General features: G+C 47.3%; 1 protein-coding gene across 3 annotated transcripts in view; it reads left to right on the forward strand.

The window, feature by feature from the left end:
• Positions 1-17938, forward strand: part of acox1 (acyl-CoA oxidase 1, palmitoyl) — a 153263-nt gene extending 135325 nt beyond the window's left edge. For all 3 annotated transcript variants that reach the window (XM_072482999.1, XM_072482998.1, XM_072483000.1), the window contains 3 exons: positions 3741-3884; positions 7491-7697; positions 8658-17938. In XM_072482999.1, the coding sequence (XP_072339100.1) occupies positions 3741-3884; positions 7491-7697; positions 8658-8708 (402 nt within the window). In that variant the 3' untranslated portion in view covers positions 8709-17938. The remainder of the gene's footprint in view (positions 1-3740; positions 3885-7490; positions 7698-8657) is intronic.
• Positions 17939-18549: the final 611 nt, after the last annotated feature.

The raw sequence follows: 18549 nt of genomic DNA on the forward strand, positions 1-18549 counted from the left end.
TATTGAACGCCGCACGCCCTCTCGCCAATTATTCTTCGACATCTTGATATATTCGCGTGGGATGACCACTCCCATCTATTCTCTCGAGTGTCCTTTGCACATCCCAGGACCCGCTCCTTATCCAATATCCATGGAACTGAGCAATTATCACCCTTGGTGGTTCCCCTGATTTGGGCTTTTGTCTCATCGACAGATGGGCCCTGTCCAAATTAGGACGGGTCGAGAAGATGGGATGCAGCAATAAACTGGTGGTTTGCAGTATTGGAAAGTTTGGACTCTCTTTCACTGGCATTGTGTTTGGTTGCTAAATTTGCTGACAACACAGGGCAGCACGGTGCTACAGTGGTTAGCACTGCTGCCTCACGACGCTGAGGTCCCAGGTTTGATCCAGGCTCTGGGTCACTGTCCGTGTGGAGTTTGCACATTCACCCCTTGTTTGCGTGGGTCTCACCCCCACAACCCAAAGATGTGCAGGGTAGGTGGATTGGTCACACTAAATTGACCCTTAATTGGCAAAAATGAATTGGGTACTCTAAAAAGATTTTTTAAAATAATTTGCTGACGACACAAAGATGGTTAGGAAAGTATATTGTGTAGAGTGCGTAAGGTGGCTACAAAGGGATACAGGAAGGTTTAATGAGTCAGCAAAACTCTGGAAAATGGGCAAATGTGAAATTGTCCATTTTGGCAGGAAGAATAAAAAATGAGCTTATTTTCTAAATGATGGGAGATTGTCGAAATCTGAGGTACAGAGGGATCTGGGTGTCCCACTACATGAATCACAAAATGTTAGTATACAGGTTCAACAAGTAATTCGGAAAGCTAAAAATTATTATTGTTTATTGTGAGTGAAATTGATTACAAAAGTAGGAAGGTTATAATTCAGTTGTACAGGGCACGAGTGAGACCACATCTGGAATTGTGTACAGTACTGGTCTCCTTATTTAAAGAGAGGTGTAAATGCGATAGAAACAGTTCAGAGAAGGTTTACTAGACTAGACTGAAAGGATATCGGGAGTCGGTAGGAATGTGGTACAAAGAACAAAGAAAAGTACAGCACAGGAACAGGCTCTTCGGCCCTCCAAGCCCGTGCCGACCATGCTGCCTGTCTAAACTAAAATCTTCTACACTTCCTGGGTCCGTATCCCTCTATTCCCAACCTATTCATGTATTTGTCAAGATGCCCCTTAAACGTCACTATCGTCCCTGCTTCCACCACCTCCTCCGGCAGCGGTTTCCAGGCACCCACTACCCTCTGTGTAAACAACTTGCCTCGTATATCTCCTCTAAACCTTGCCCCTCGCACCTTAAACCTATGCCCCCTAGTAATTGACCCCTCTACCCTGGGAAAAAGTCTCTGATGATCCACTCTGTCGATGCCCCTCATAATTTTGTAAACCTCTATCAGGTCGCCCCTTAACCCCCTTCGTTCCAGTGAGAATAAACCAAGTCTATTCAACCTCTCCTCATATCTAATTATCTCCATACCAGGCAACATCCTGGTAAATCTCTTTTGCACCCTCTCTAAAGCCGCGACATCCTTCTGGTAGTGTGGCGACCAGAATTGAACACTATACTCCAAGTGTGGCCTAACTAAGGTTCTATACAGCTGCAACATGACTTGCCAATTTTTATACTCAACGCCCCGGCCAATGAAGGCAAGCATGCCGAATGCCTTCTTTTTTAAAAAAATATATTTTATTCAAATTTTTTTTTCGGCCAAACAAAACAGTACAACATTTTTTTCCCTTTTACAACAATAAAACAATATAAATAATAGTGACCGTTTTTAACAAATAAATAATATATAAACTAAATGGCAACTGCCATAACAAAATATTAACTCTCCCAAATAATAAAGTCAAACAAGCCAATATACATGTCCAAGTAAAAATATCCATACAAAAACACCCCTGAGGACCCACCCGAGCCCCCCCCCCCCCCCCCCCGGGTTGCTGCTGCTACTTTCCCAGTTCCTTTATCGTTCTGCGAGATAGTCAATGAACGGTTGCCACCGCCTGGTGAACCCTTGAGCCGAACCTCTTAGTGTGAACATTATCCGTTCCAGTTTTATAAACCCTGCCATGTCGTTTATCCAGGCCTCCACGCCCGGGGGTTTAGCTTCCTTCCACATAAGCAATATCCTTCGCCGGGCTACTAGGGACGCAAAAGCCAAAACATCAGCCTCTCTTGCCTCCTGCACTCCCGGCTCTTCTGCAACCCCAAATATAGCCAACCCCCAGCTTGGCTCGACCCGGACCCCCACCACCTTCGAAAGCACATTTGCCACCCCCACCCAGAACCCATGCAGTGCCGAGCATGACCAAAACATGTGGGTGTGGTTCGCTGAGCTTCTCGCGCATCTCCCACACCTATCCTCTACCCCGACAAATTTACTGAGCCTTGCTCCGGTCATGTGCTTGAATTGTATCAGGCTAAGCCTGGCACACAAGGACGAAGAGTTTACCCTGCGTAGGGCATCTGCCCACAGCCCCGCCGAATGCCTTCTTGACTACCTTCTCCACCTGGGTTGCCCCTTTCAGTGACCTGTGGACCTGTACACCTAGATCTCTCTGACTGTCAATACTCTTGAGGGTTCTACCATTCACTGTATATTCCCTACCTGCATTAGACCTTCCAAAATGCATTACCTCACATTTGTCCGGATTAACCGCCATCTGCCAAGTCTCCAAACGATCTAAATCCTGTTGTATCCTCTGACAGTCCTCATCGCAATTCCACCTATCTTTGTGTCATCCGCAAACTTACTAATCAGGCCAGTTAAATTTTCCTCCAAATCATTTATATATACTACGAACAGCAACAGTCCCAGCACTGAACCCTGCGGAACACCACTAGTCACAGCCCTCCAATCAGAAAAGCACCCTTCCATTGCTACTCTCTGCCTTCTATGACCTAGCGAGTTCCGTATCCACCTTGCCAGCTCACCCCTGATCCCGTGTGACTTCACCTTTTGTACTAGTCTACCATGAGGGGCCTTGTCAAAGACCTTACTGAAGCCCATAAAGACAACATCCACTGCCCTGCCTGCATCAATCATCTTTGTGACCTCCTCGAAAAACTCTATCAAGTTAGTGAGACATGACCTCCCCTTCACAAAACTGTGCTGCCTCTTGCTTCCAAATGGGAGTAGATCCTGTCTCGAAGAATTCTCTCCAGTAATTTCCCTACCACTGAGGTAAGGCTAACCGGCCTGTAGTTCCCTGGTGTGTTGAAGTTATGATCAGATCAGCCATGATCTTATTGAATGGGAGAGCAGGCTTGAGGAGCCGAGTGGCCTCCCCGTGCTCCTAATTATTATGTTTATATGTATTCCTCCTTCACCTGAGGAAGGAGCAGTGCTCCGAAAGCTAGTGATATGAAACAAACCTGTTGGACTTTAACCTGGTGTTGTAAGACTTCTTACTGTGCTCACCCCAGTTCAACACCGGCATCTGCACATCATGTTTATATGTGTGAGAGGAGGTGAATTGAGGAATGTATTTAAATACTTTGTGCTGCGCAGGGTGGGAGTGTTATCTGGGCACATTCTTACACATTTGTGCAAGAGAAAGGTTGTGCTGCTATTACATAGAACATAGAACATTACAGCGCATTGCAGTTGAGAAACCCCTCCCTTATTCCTGTTGAACCTCATTGTGTGTCTTGCTTTTTTGTGTAGAGGCTGTTCACCTGCATGTGTGAATAATTGTGTTCTTGCTCCTTCTCCCTACCCACAGGCTCACTGCCATTATGTGGTGGTGAAGTTGTTTGCGGCCAAGCTGTCAGAGATCACAGACACTGCGATCCATGATGTTCTTAGCACCCTGTGCCTGATGTATGCGCTGTACGGAATCAGCAAGAACTCTGGAGATTTCCTGCATGTGAGTGGAATTTAAACCACAGCCGTGGTTAAGTCGATATAGAGACCTCAAAAAAACAGCTGGAGACATTGTATACTCGCAATACGTCGATCTCTGTGGCATATTTCAAGGGGCTGGAATCATGCCCGGAATTCTCCAGCCGTTCGTTGACGGTCCCACCAGCAGTGCACCCCCTCCCGCGGGTTTCCAGGCGGCGCGGGATGGTTTCAGTGGGAATTCCCATTGACAGTGGTGGGAGAAGAAAAACCTGCCACCGGTGAATGATGCATCGCCAAGAAACACGCGTCTGGGAGGCCGGAGAATCCCACCTCATGTTTTTGTTTCTAATGTATAATCAACCATGCTGCCCTTTGCATAGCCCAAACACACAGAGGCTTGGGTGTGGTGCAGTGAGAATGGAGCAATAGATCCAAGTTCCAAAGTCTCCGAATCAAAGTTCATTGAAAACCTTAGTAATTGCTCCAGTTACTATAACCATCCAATATACACAATTGGTCATGTATTAAAAACATGGATACCTCTAATGTTGACGTTTCAATATAGATTCCTCTGCCAATATTTAGAATGGAAAAGACCTATGTAATTGTCACACTGCGATTACACCTTCCTCCCAGTGGTAGGTTTAACCTGAGAAATAGAAGCATGAGTAGGCCAGTTGGGCCCTTAAGCCTATTCCAACATTCAATAAGATCATAACTGATCTGAACTTGACCTCAACTCCACTTTCTTGCCTGTTCCCCATAACTCTTGACTCACTTATAGGTCAAAAAATCTGTCTCCCTCAGTTTTGAATGTGTTCAATGTCCCAACTTCCACAGCTGTCTGATGTGGAGAAATCCAAAGATTCAAAAATCCCTGGGTAAAGAAATTGCTCCTCACCCCGTCCTGAACGGCAATCCCTTATTCTGAGACCATGTCCCCTAGGGAGGAAAACACCCTGCCACCTTCCACCCTGTCAAGCTCCCTCAAATCTTACTTGTTTGAATAAGATCACCTCTCATGCTTCTAAACTCCAGTAAGTACAGGCCCAACTTGCTCAACCTTTCATCTCCCAGAAACTCTAGAGAATGCCTCAATCCCTAATTCAAACTCTCAAGCTTCCCAATTGCTGTAATTTTCTTATTTAACATTTAATAAAGGCATTGTTCAAAATAAGAGAATACATAACTTTAAAAAGGTCAAAGTACATCTTTGGGCCTCAGCACAATAATCCTCTAAGCCCTACATTCTTGTGCCATGTTTATGTCATTCAGATTGGTTGTACACTTGCTATATTATTTTAAACCTGCCTTTTAGTCTTCCCAACGTTTGGGTGACACCACTCCGTATCCGTGGTCAGCTAGCCTCCATTACCCTGCAATGTTTATTTTATGGGATGTGAGTGGTGCTGGCTGGTCCAGCATTTATTGCCCATCCCTAATTGCCCTTGACAAGGTGGCGGTGAGCTGCCTTCTTGAAGCAGTGCACTCCATGTCGTATAGATACACCCACACTGTTGTTAGGGGAACAGTTCCAGGGCGGCATGGTGACACAGTGGTTAGCACTGCTGCCTCACAGCTCCAGAGACTCAGGTTCAATTCTGGCCTCGGGCGACTGCCTGTGTGGAGTCTGCACATTCTCCCTGTGTCTGCCTGGGCTTCCTCCGGATGCTCCGGTTTCCTCCCACAGTCCAAAGATAATAATCTTTATTGTCACAAGTAGGCTTACATTAACATTGCAATGAAGTTACTGTGAAAATCCCCTAGTCGCCACATTCCGGCACCTGTTCGGGTACACAGAGGGAGAATTCAGAATGACCAATTCACCTAACAGCATGTCTTTTGGGACTTGTGGGAGGAAACCGGAGCATCCGGAGGAAACCCACGCAGGCACGGGGAGAACGTGCAGACTCTGCACAACCTCCTTCTGCACTGTTAGTCCTAGGCTGTGATAAATTACCCCTAGGTGGGATTACAGGAATAGGGTGGGGAATTGGGACTGTGGGGGTGTTCTTTCGGAGGGTTGGTGCAGACTCGATGGGCCGAAAGGCCTCCGGCACTGTAGGGAATCTATGATTCTGTGAATCTATGATTCTGACCCAGCGACAGTGAAGGAACGGCTATATAGCTCCAAGTCAGGATGTGTGTGGCTTAGTCTAGGTACTAGTGGTCGTGGGTTTGGAAGATTGCCACTGTGCGTCAGTGCTGGAGTGGATGTTGAAGTGATGGATGAGGTCGCTTAGCTCTGTCCATCACGTGCTACTTTCGCTGTTTGGCACATAAGTCGTCTGACATTTTAGCTTCACAAGGTTGACATCGCATTTTTAGACATGCCTGATGCTTATTGATGGCAGAGTGGGGGATATACCAGAGCCATGAGATTACATAATGTGGCTGTGTACAATTGTGCTGTTGCTTATGGTCCACAGCGCCTCATGGATGACCATTTTTGAATTGCTGGATCTATTTGAAGTCTATCCCATTTAGCCACACAGCATGGTGGAGGGTATCCTCAATGTGAAACGGGATTTTGTCTCCAGGAGGACTGTGCAGTGGTCACTCCTACCGATATTGTCATGGGCAGCTGCAGGTAGATTGGTGAGGACGAGGTCAAGTAGACTTTTCCCTCTTGTTAGTTCCCTCACCACCTGCTGCAAACACAATTTCGGAGACATGTCCTTTAGAACTTGACCAACTCGGTCTGTGTCGGTGTAGCCAGTCCTCTTGGTGATGAACATTGAGGGCCCCACCCAGAGTAGATTCTGCACCCTTGTTACCCTCTATGCTTCCCCTAAGTGGTGTTCAACATTGGGGGGGGTGGGGGGGGGGGGCGGGGGGGGGGGGGGGGGCGGGGGGGGCGGCGGGGGGGGGGGGCCGGGGCGGGGGGGAGTACTGATCTTTATTTATTCTTTCATGGGATATGGGTGTTGCAGGTAAGGCCAGCAGTTGTTGTCTATCCCTAATTTCCCTCGAACTGAGTGGCATTTTAAGAGTCAACCACATTGCTATGGATTGGAGTCACATGTAAGCCAGACCGGGTAAGGACGGTATATTTCCTGCCCTAAAGTGATCCAGATGGGTTTTTATGACTATCGACAATAGTTTCATGGTCATCATTAGACTTTTAATTCCAGATTTTTTACTGAATTCAAATTTCACCTTCTGCAATGGCAGGATTCGAACCCGGGTTCCCAGAGTATTACCCTGGGTCTCTGAATTGCTAGACCAGTGACAATACCACTACGCCATTGTATCCCCTATTCATTGGGGGTGGTAGGTCATAATCAGCAGGAGGTTTCCTTGTCCATGCTTGACCAGGTGTCATGAGGCTTCATGTGGCCTAGAATCCAATTTGAGCCCAATTAATTTTATTATCATCATTTTAAGTTCCCTTAAATTTAAAGTTGTTGAAGATCTGTTATGAACTTTTGAAATTGAAGGATGCATTCGAGATTAACGCACTCGATCTCTCAACATTAACTCCAGGCTAGGACATTAATGCATACATAGGAAGACATAACCAATTGGTTTGGGAACAACGAGCTCAAAAAGTAGGCAGAATTGGCCTGTAATATGTCTCTTGAGCTGGCTTGCGGTGCGATTTATAACATTCTGTTGTCTGCTGCAGGCTGGGATCCTCAGTGACCCGCAGATTTCCCAGGTTCATCAGCGTGTGAAGGAGCTGCTTGCTGTCATCCGACCCAATGCTGTCGCTCTAGTAGATGCTTTTGATTATCCTGATGCTGTCCTGGCGTCTGTGCTCGGGCGTTATGATGGGAATGTTTATGAACACATGTTTGAATGGGCAAAGAAATCACCTCTAAATAAAACCGAGGTAAGAGAGACCCACAATTAATGATTGGTCAGGCGTATTGGAAATTCGGATGTTATCTTTGGGACGTGGTCTAAATTTAGCACAGACTGAAGGAATCAAATTAATTGCTGGCTCTGAGGATCCTTTGTGAAATTATTTTGGGCAGTGTCAGTCCACTTTTAATAGTGGGTATTGTGACATTCCGATGGCATCTCTATAATAAGAACTAAAAAGCAAGTCTTGACTCTTGTGTTCTACAATCACTTCTCATTCAACTGTATCCCGTGTGTGTGTGTGTACGCGCGTGTGTGTGTGTACGCGCGTGTGTGTGTACGCGTATGTGTGTGTATACGCGCGCGTGTGTGTACGCGCGTGTGTGTGTGCGCGCGCATGTGTGTGTACACGTGTGTGTGTACGTGCATGCAGTCTACAAAACAATAAGTGTGGTCTATTAAACAATTAAAGTTCAAATTCTAACTTAAACACTGGGGAACACATTCTGACTACCCTCTGTGCGAAGACATGTGTTCATGGCCCTCCCGTAATTCTTTTTTGAGTCTCCCGAATGTCCTCTTGTTACATTCTGTGGTCAGTGGAAACGACCACTAACCTTTCGTAAATACAGCTATACTTGGCATCCAGTCATCCTGTACCTGACTTGAATGCAGACGCATTCCATCCCTCGCAGTGATGACCAGAATGAAGAATCAATTCTGTGCAGTTGAATAATTCTCTTTCTTTATTGTTGTATTATAGAAATCTTGATGTTTCTCACTGAGGCTGTTACACAGGTGTGATTATCAGCTGCTTCTTGACAATATGGTAGCAGTTTGTATAAACTTATTTATCGCTGAGAGAGTGTTGATCATTATTAGCGAGAATTAATCAGTGATTGTGTGCACTCATGAGGGTTGTTCACTGTTGAGCTTTGGAGGTTGTTTGGTTGCTGAGGACTGATCATCATTTGTTTCTTTTTCCTAGGTTCACAAATCATTCTACAAGTATCTGAAGCCTCTGCAGTCCAAACTGTGAGGCTGAGCTGATTGTTGGCGGTCCAGGAAATTGAATCTGGTTGCAGATCAAACTCTAAACCCTTAATTTTGACCCTTAGCATCTATGACTCCCCGGTCTCGGTTCACAAATGGTTTTCCACAGTCTCCAGGTGTGCGATTGTGATAATTTTCATGTTCCTTTCCTTGTGCTGTGCACTGGTGGGGTTGTGTAAACGAACTTCAGAATTGGGCTTGCAAATCTTGATACATTTCACCATTTATTTCTGCCACTCCCCCATACTTGTGGGGTTGCACCAGCCGTGACACTGCAGAGCTTGACAGGAACTGCCTTCCATTTCACTTCCTGACAAAAGCTTCCAGGTCAATGTGCCACCTCCCATTTGGCCATTGACGCTCCCCTTTCCCTAAAGTTTTGCAGCCGGTCAGGTCGTGTTGGGAACCAGAAACAGGATTACAGATCAAAGGAAATCTAACTCTTTCCCCTCTGGGACAGATTTGAAACACTTCTGCATTTTTATTTTAATATTTGCACTTTGTTTTTTGTTTTTTTAATAAACATTTTATTGAGGTATTTTTGGTATTATAACATCAACAAAATAAACAATGTACATGAAACTACAAACATAGTGCAAAAGCCGACTCCCTTCGTTACAGTCTCACCTTTATTATCCCCCTACTCTTAGCTAGACTAACCCCCTTCTGCTGACGATTAATTTTCCGCAAAGTCGACGACCGGTTGCCACCTCCGGGCGAACCCTAACTGTGATCCTCTCAAGGTGAACTTGATTTTCTCCAAACAGAGAAAGCTAGCCATGTCCGATAGCCAGGTCTCCGACTTCGGGGGCTTTGAGTCCCTCCAACCTAATAGTATCCGTCTCCGGGCTACCAGGGAAGCAAAGGCCAGAACGCCTGCCTCTTTCTCCTCCTGGATTCCCGGGTCTTCCGACACCCCGAAAATCGCCACCTCTGGACTCAGCGCCACCCTTGATTTTAACACCGTGGACATGACATCTGCAAACCCCAGCCAAAATCCCCCAAGCTTCAGACATGCCCAGAACATGTGGACATGGTTCACTGGTCCTCCCGCACATTTTGCACACCTGTCTTCCGCCACAAAGAATCTGCTCATCCGGGCCGCTGTCATGTGAGCCCTCTGAACGACCTTGAATTGAATCAGGCTGAGCCTGGCACATGTTGCGGACGCGTTGACTCTACTCAATGCGTCCGCCCATAGACCACCCTCTATCTCTCCTCCCAGCTCCTCCTCCCACTTGCGCTTCAGCTCCTCGGTCTGCGTCTCTTCTGATCCCATAACTTCCTTGTAAATGTCAGAGACGCTCCCTTCTCCAACCCACTCTCTGGAAACTACCCTGTCCTGAATCCCCCTTAGCGGTAGGAGCGGGAAGGTTGACACCTGTTTACGTAGGAAGTCCCGCACCTGCAGATAACGGAATTAATTTCCCCTCCCCAACCCAAACCTCTCCTCCAGCGCCCTCATACTCAGAAAACTCCCCTCTATAAACATGTCCCCCATCCTCTCAATCCCTGCTCTCCGCCATATCTGGAACCCCCCCATCCATACTTCTCGGGGCAAACCGATGATTATTACAGATTGTGGACCAGACCGATGCTCCCTCTGCTCCCACATGTCTCCTCCATTGCCCCCAGACTCTCAGGGCCGCCACGGGACTGGTGGAGTACCGTGCCGGCAGGAACGACAGAGGCGCAGTTACCAACGCACTCAGACTGGTGCCCTTGCATGAAGCCGCCTCCATATGCTCCCATGCCGACCCCTCCCCCACCACCCTCTTCCTGATCATGGCCAGTAATAGTTACTAAAATTTGGCAGCGCCAGCCCGCCCTCTCCCCGACTCCGCTCGAGCATTACCGTCCTTACTCGCGGGGTCTTACCCGCCCAAACGAAGCCAGTGATCACTTTGTTGACCCGTTTAAAAAAGGACTGCGGAATAAAGATGGGGAGACACTGAAATACAAACAGGAATCTTGGGAGGACCGTCATCTTCACCGCCTTCACCCTCCCAGCCAGTGACAACGGAAGCGCGTCCCATCTCCGAAAATCGTCCTTCATTTGGTTTACTAGTCGGGCCAGATTTAATTTATGCAGCCGGTCCCATTCCCGCGCCACTTGAATGCCTAGGTACCTAAAACTGCCCCCTACTAATCTAAACGACAGCTTCCCCAATCGCCTCTCCTGTCCCCTCACCTGGACCACAACCATCTCACTTTTCCCCATATTTAGCTTATACCCCGAAAACCGGCCAAATTCCCCTCGAATCCTCATGATTTCTTCCATCCCCTCTATTGGGTCCGATACATACAGAAGTAGGTCGTCTGCATAGAGCGAGACTCTGTGCTCCACCCCCCCCCCGGACCAGCCCCTTGAGGCTCTCGGAGCAATTGCCAATGGCTCTATAGCTAGTGCGAACAACAGTGGGGAGAGGGGGCACCCCTGTCTCGTTCCCCGGTGCAGTCTAAAATAGTCCGATGTTGTCCTATTCGTCCGTATACTTGCCACAGGAGCCTGATACAGTTACCTGATCCAGTCAATAAAGCCCCGCCCAAATCCGAACTGTCCCAGTACCTCCCACAGATAATCCCATTCTACCCGATCAAAAGCCTTTTCTGCATCCATTGCGATCACTACCTCCACCTCCCTACCTTCCGCGGGCATCATGATCACATTTAACAACCTTCTTACATTGGCCACCAACTGCCTTCCCTTAACAAACCCCGCCTGGTCCTCCCCAATAACGTCCGGAACACAATCCTCAATCCTGGAGGACAAAATTGTGGCCAGCAATTTGGCATCCACATTCAACAGGGATATCGGCCTGTAGGACCCACACAGCTCTGGATTCTTGTCCCGTTTCAGAATCAGTGAAATCGTGGCCTGTGACATCGTGGGGGGCAGCACCCCTCTTTCCCTTGCCTCATTGAACATCCTCATGAACACCGGCACCAATATCCCAGAGAACTTTTTATAAAAATCCACTGGGTACCCGTCCGGCCCCGGGGCTTTACCCGCCTGCATGGCCTTCAGACCCACCACTACCTTTTCCAACCCGATCGGGGCCCCCAGCCCTTCTACCAGCTCCCTGTCCACCTTTGGGAAATTCAGCCCCTCCAAGAGGTGCCTCATCCCCTCCAGCCCCGTAGGAGGCTCCGACCTGTACAGCCTACTGTAGAAATCTCTAAACGCCTTATTCACCCCTGCTGAATCTCCAACCAGGTTCCCATCTCCGTCATTTACTTTCCCTAACTCCCTGGCTGCCTCCCTCTTTCTAAGCTGCTGTGCAAGCATTCTGCTGGCCTTCTCTCCATGCTCATAGATCGCCCCCCCTTCACCTTTCTCGGCTGCTCCACCGCCCTCCCTGTGGTTAACAAGCCGAACTCTGCCTTTAGCCTCCACCGTTCCCTTAAAAGCCCTGCCTCTGGGGTCTCCGCATACCTCCGATCGATCTGTAGTATCTCCTTTACCAGTCGGTCCATCTCTGCCCTGTCCACCTTCTCCCTATGGGCCCGTATCGAGATCAGCTCCCCTCTGACCACCGCCTTCAGTACTTCCCAGGCCACCGCTGCTGAAATTTCCCCAGTGTCATTGACCTGCAGGTAGTTCTGAATACATTTCCTCAGCCGGTCGCACGCTCCTTCGTCAGCCAAAAGTCCCACATCTAACCTCTATTGCGGGCGCTGGTTACTGTCTTTACTAACCTGCAGGTCAACCCAGTGCGGAGCATGGTCTGAGATTGTGATCGCTGAGTACCCCGTGTCCACCACCCCTGCCAGTAAGGCCCTGCTCAAAATATAGAAATCAGTCCGGGAGTACACTTTATGCACATGTGAGTAGAAGGACAACTCCTTCACCCTCGGCTGCCCAAATCTCCATGGATCCACCCCCCCCCCCCATCTGCTCCATGACCCCTCTAGTTCCTTTGCCATTGCTGGCACCCTGCCCATTTTCGAGCTTGACCGGTCCAAGCCAGGGTCCATAACTGTGTTGAAGTCCCCTCCCATAACTAACCTGTGCGAGTCCAGGTCCGGTATCTTCCCCAGCATCCTCTTTATAAACTCCACATCATCCCAATTTGGCACATACACATTTACTAATACCACCTGCACCCCCTCCAGTTTGCCACTGACCATAATGTACCGACCTCCCACATCCAAAACTATTCTACCCGCTTCAAACACCACCCGCTTATTGATCAGGATCGTGACCCCACTAGTCTTTGAATCCAGTCCCGAGTGAAAGACCTGACTGACCCAGCCTTTCGTCCATCTAATCTGGTCAGTTACTCTAAGGTGCATCTCCTGCAACATTACCACGTCCGCCTTCAGTTTCCTAAGATGCGCGAACACACGTGCCCTTTTGACCAGCCCATTTAACCCTCGAACATTCCAGGTGATCAACCTAGTTGGGGGGCTCATTGCCCCCCCCCCCCCCCTTCGCCGATCAGCCATCCGCTTTAATGGGCCCACCTCCAGCCCAATGCTCCGCGCCTTCACCGGTCCGCCCCCAGGCAGCCTCCGCCCCAACCTCCTCTGTGTTCCTCAGCCCAAGTCCCCCCTCGTCAGCAGAACATTTACCCCCCTCCCCTCCCCTAGTAACAACACTCTGTAACCCAACCCCTTTAATAAACCAAACATATGCACCCCCCATATGGCCATGCTAAATTGCCCTTAGTGTCCAAAATTGCCCTTAGTGTTGGGTGGGGTAACTGGGTTATGGGGATAGGGTGGAGGTGTTGACCTTGGGTAGGGTGCTCTTTCCAAGAGCTGGTGCAGACTCGATGGGCCGAATGGCCTCCTTCTGCACTGTAAATTCTATGAAAATTCTATGAATTGCCTGACAGAAAAACACCAAGATCTAAACAAGCACACCTCCATCCCCCAAATGAAAACCTTAACTCACTCAGCTCTACCGCTGGTCCTAATTCAATGCAAAAGTCATTACAAACAGCTTCCACAAAACAAAAAATTAGAAACTTTTTTTTTTTAAAAGAACAGAAAAACAAAACATGAACGTTGCAGCAAAGTTCAAAACTTCTCAGTCCACCACCAGTCCTTTCCTTTTCACGAAGTCCAGCGCGTCCTCAGGCAACTCAAAATAAAAGTGCTGTTCCTCGTGCGTGACCCAGAGATGGGCCGGATACAACAGTTCGAACTTCACCTTTTTCTTAAAAAGGATCGACTTAATCTGGTTGAAGCCTGCTCTTCTGGCCACCTCCACACTCGGGTCTTGGTACTGTTGTCCCATTTACAGCTCCGTGTCTGCCCACTGTAGAATGCGCTCCTTATCCCAGTATCTGTGGAATCTCACCACCATTGCCCTCGGGGGGGGGGGGGGGGGGGGGGCGGTGGTTGGGGGGTGTTCTCTCCCATTTGCGGCTTCCTCATGAGCGCTCTGAGCCCTGTCCATCTCAGCTTCTCAAACATACCCGCTATGTATGCCCCAGTGTCCGCTCCTTCAGACCCCTCTGGGATTCTCAAGTTCTGCCGACGGGACCTATTCTCTAGGTCCTCCACCTTCTCCAGGAGCTTCTTCTGCTGGTCCCTCAGCATCCCCACCTCCAACTCCACCGCAGTTTGATGTTCCTCCTGGTCAGCCAGCGCCTTCTCTACTTTCTGGATCGCCCGATCTTGGGCATCCAATCTAAGCTCCAGCCGCTCAATTGACTCTTTTATCTGGTCCAAGCAGTCCCGTTTCTGCGTAGCAAAGCCTTCCTGGATGACTTGCATCAGCTGCTCCATTGACTGCTGGGTCGACAAGCCAGAGGTCTGGTCCTCTGCCAGGCTGTCTTCTGTTGCAGCCACAGCCCAAGCCTTCTCTGTCTTTCTGTTTCTGTCTTTACGAGCACTTCTAGTCCTTCTCTCCATGCACCGAAGTGGGAATTCAGTACACAATTGCCTCTGTCATCAGTTTTACAATTCAAGTCCGGTCGAAAATCAGGGGAAAAGGTCCAAAAGTCCGACCAGAGCGGGAGCCACAAAATGTGCGACTTACTCCTTCATAGCCGCCACCGGTAGTCGATTTGCACTTTGTTTTTTACACGCTGGCCATGACTGGTTGTGCTCCAGCTCTGGGTATGGTCTGCTCTGGGTATGCTCTCTGTTAGTGAAGTCGGAGGGTCAAAGGTCAGTAATAATTGCCAATTTGGAAGGGAAAACGTTCAAAGCAGAAGGTCTGAGAGCCTGGAGAAGAGATCAGAAACTGCTCTGTAGATGGGCTTTAGGTTTCCTTTCAGGAATGGGGGATAATGGTGGTTTCCAACCTGAGGTTTTGAGTTACAGTAGCCAGATTGATCATTCCCCTACACACATGAAGCATTTTGCAATGTTGCTAATTATCTGTCTGAGCCTGTACCAGATGGTACTCCTGTGCTCTTTGCTCCTTTTATGTTGGTGGAGTAAACATCCATTTTTCAAGTTTCCTGGAACTAAGGGTCTCACCATGTATTGCAGACTTGGGATAAATTCAGCTTTTTCAGTGCACTGGTGCCCCCTGTCGGTGGAAATGTAGAGTTACAGCAAACATTTTTTGCCAGTCACTGACATCTCTAATTTGGCATACACTGAAATAGTAAGGGACTAACATTTTTTTTAAATGCGTTTTGAACAGGAATTTTATTCATGGTCCCAAATAACCAGCATTTGAAGAATTACGGGAGCTATTCTGAAGCCACAAACATTCACAAATTAGTAAACTACTGGTTACCTTCAAAGCGCCAAGCCCTTTTGAACCTTAAAACACAGGACACAGCAGCAGACTGCATACCCAAATACATGCAAATCCAGGGCAAGTGTGTACCTACTCCAGTTGTTGCCAGCTTTTGTGTGTGTCGTTAGGGACAGGTTCCATTGTACAGGTACTGAGATGGCAACATTTTCATTTTATCTGTTTCCACACAAGTTCTTAACATTGTTGCAGCTGATGAGAAGCTGATGACAATCTTAGCTGATTTCTCAAGATTGTTGTGCCAGTGAACATGTTTTATGCCTGCAAAAATGGGACAGCTGATGCAAGATCCTTAGGTGTCTAATTTACTGAATTCACCATATATTATCAATTTAGTGTTACAAACTCCTGAGAGGCTGATAACTTTAAAAAAAATAGAGATTCAAACTTTCAGTGACTGGCTAAAAGAATGACATGACAAGATTTCATGTTTTTAAACTTTTACTGTAACAAATGACTCAAAAAACACTTGACTAAATAATTTTCTTTTTGTGGGCAACTTGTACGATTTAAAAATAAATTTATTAATAATCTTTATTATTGTCACAAGTAGGCTTACATTAATGCTGCAATGAAGTTACTGTGAAAATCCCCTATTCGCCAAACTCCACACAGACAGTGACCCGGGGCCGGGATCGAACCTGGGTCCTCAGCTCCGTAGGCAGCAGTGCTAACCACTGGGTCATCGTGCTGCCCTAGGCAACTTGCACTTTAACCTACAGAAAATAACGTACCTCTTTTATACTTACTACCCATTGCACTCTTCACAGAATTGCAATCCGTGTAGCAAGCAGCCCACAGCTGCTTCCAGTGGGTTCCTGTATTCCTCGTTTTCCAAGTAGTAACTTGATAGCATAGTGGTTAGCACAATTGCTTCACAGCTCCAGGGCCCCAGGTTCGATTCCTGGCTTGGGTCACTGTCTGTGCGGAGTCTGCACATTCTCCCTGTGTCTGTGTGGGTTTCCTCCCACAGTCTAAAGATGTGCAGGTTTGGTGGATTGGCCATGCTACATTGCCCTTAGGTTAGGTAGGGTTACTGGGTTACGGGGATGGGGTGGAGGTGTGGGCTTAAGTGGGTGCTCTTTCCAAGAGCCGGTGCAAGCTCGATGGGCCGAGTGAGTTCCTTCTGCACTGTAAATTCTATAAATCTCATATTCAAGTGGCTGTCTCAGGCGCTTTCCTCAGTTTTCAGGGAGTGTCCTAAATCCACCACCAGCAATATATGCTAAATTTTTGCCAGCTAATAATTCTGTGGATTGTGCTGTCGCTAAGTAATCCAGACAGTTTTCCTATTCTCTCTGTTTCTGCAATATTGGTCACTGTATCTTTGCCTGGATTGCTCTGTATCCTAATTTACAATGTTGCTGAATGTGGTTCGTGTTTTATTTGGCGTGGGGCCTGTGTTCTAAACTCTGATATTCTTGTGGAATGAATTATGACAAAACGTTTGTATTCATCAGATTTCTTGGGTTGTGGGTGAAGGAAGTAAAATGGAATACTCGTAAATGTATGTTTGCAGTGGGAGATTTTACAGTAATTTTCTGCCCACATCTTATTAAATGAAAAAGGTGCAGGTTCTCAGTTTAAAACTCTCTTTATGATGGAGCAATAATCCTGTCTGATTTTAATGCATCAAGATTGAACTCCTGTGCTGTCTATGGTAGATTCGGAGTGGCAGCGCTTAGGTATTTTGTGATGTTTCATCCAGTGCTGGGTCAGTAAATGCTGTCTCCTGAAACTTCTATGTGCTCAGAGTTAATGATCCCAGCATAGTTTTTTTTTCAGTAATGCTGTTTTAAAATGGTTCAGCTTTCAGGCTAAACTGCCTGTAACAAATGTTGGGTTGAATGAATAGCCTCAGTCCTTGTCTGTGCATCTCACTCGCACCCTCCCTGCCCCACTTTCCAAGACTGTGCTTAAGTGTGAATAAATCAGCACAAATCATCAACATTGCAGGAGAGAAACCTAAAAATTTTTAAAATGGGAATTCTTTTTTAGTCACAGGATGGGGGTTTGCACATTCAGACTACAGACATTGCGGGGAAGGGGTGTGGGAGAAAGGGTTGCTAGTGAAATCAGGCAAGCCTGATTAAGCACAAACTGAGGAACTTAGCGACTCTGATTGTAAGAATGATGTCCACATGATGGAGGAGCAGCTCGGCAATAAATTACTGTTCTGGGTGATGCAAATCTGTTTGCTGTTCAGCCAACGAGTCTAGTCTACCGATCCAGCTGCCAGTATTCGGAAAAATGTTTTTGAGTTTTTAAAATACATGATCCTAAGGATTAAACCGCGTGGCTGTTTCAGCTAGGAATTTCCTTTGAGCTCTGGAGAGAATGTTGCTTCTTGATTGCCGTCCTGATTTTACCAATGTAATTGGTGTCGCACTTTCAAGTGCCACTAGATATTGTAAAAGAATATATGTATGATTAACAAAATAATACTAATGTGCAAATTTGTGCTGTTAAAATGAATTATTACATGATAAAAAGAGTTGGGTTTTCTGTGAAGCAACTCTGCTATGTTAAAGGCATTGTACAAATGCAAGTTAGAATATAGAACATAGAAAATACAGCACAGAACAGGACCTTCGGCCCACGATGTTGTGCCGAACTTTTGTCCTAGATTAAGAACAAATTAATCTACACCCCATCATTCTACCATTATCCATGTACCTATCCAGTAGCCGCTTGAAGGTCCCTAATGTTTCCGACTTAACTACTTCCACAGGCAGTGCATTCCATGCCCCCACTACTCTTTGGGTAAAGGACCTACCTCTGACATCCCCCCTATATCTTCCACCATTCACCTTAAATTTATGTCCCCTTGTAATGGTTTGTTCCACCCGGGGAAAAAGTCTCTGACTGTCTACTCTATCTATTCCCCTGATCATCTTATAAACCTCTATCAAGTCGCCCCTCATCCTTCTCCGTTCTAATGAGAAAAGGCCTAGCACCCTCAACCTTTCCTCGTAAGACCTACTGTCTTGAGTTGGGGCAGCACGGTAGCCTTGTGGATAGCACAATTGCTTCACAGCGCCAGGGTCCCAGGTTCGATTCTGGCTTGGGTCACTGTCTGTGCGGAGTCTGCACATCCTCCCCG

Source organism: Scyliorhinus torazame, chromosome 18 (assembly GCF_047496885.1).
Source record: "Scyliorhinus torazame isolate Kashiwa2021f chromosome 18, sScyTor2.1, whole genome shotgun sequence".
NCBI classification, from domain to species: domain Eukaryota; kingdom Metazoa; phylum Chordata; class Chondrichthyes; order Carcharhiniformes; family Scyliorhinidae; genus Scyliorhinus; species Scyliorhinus torazame.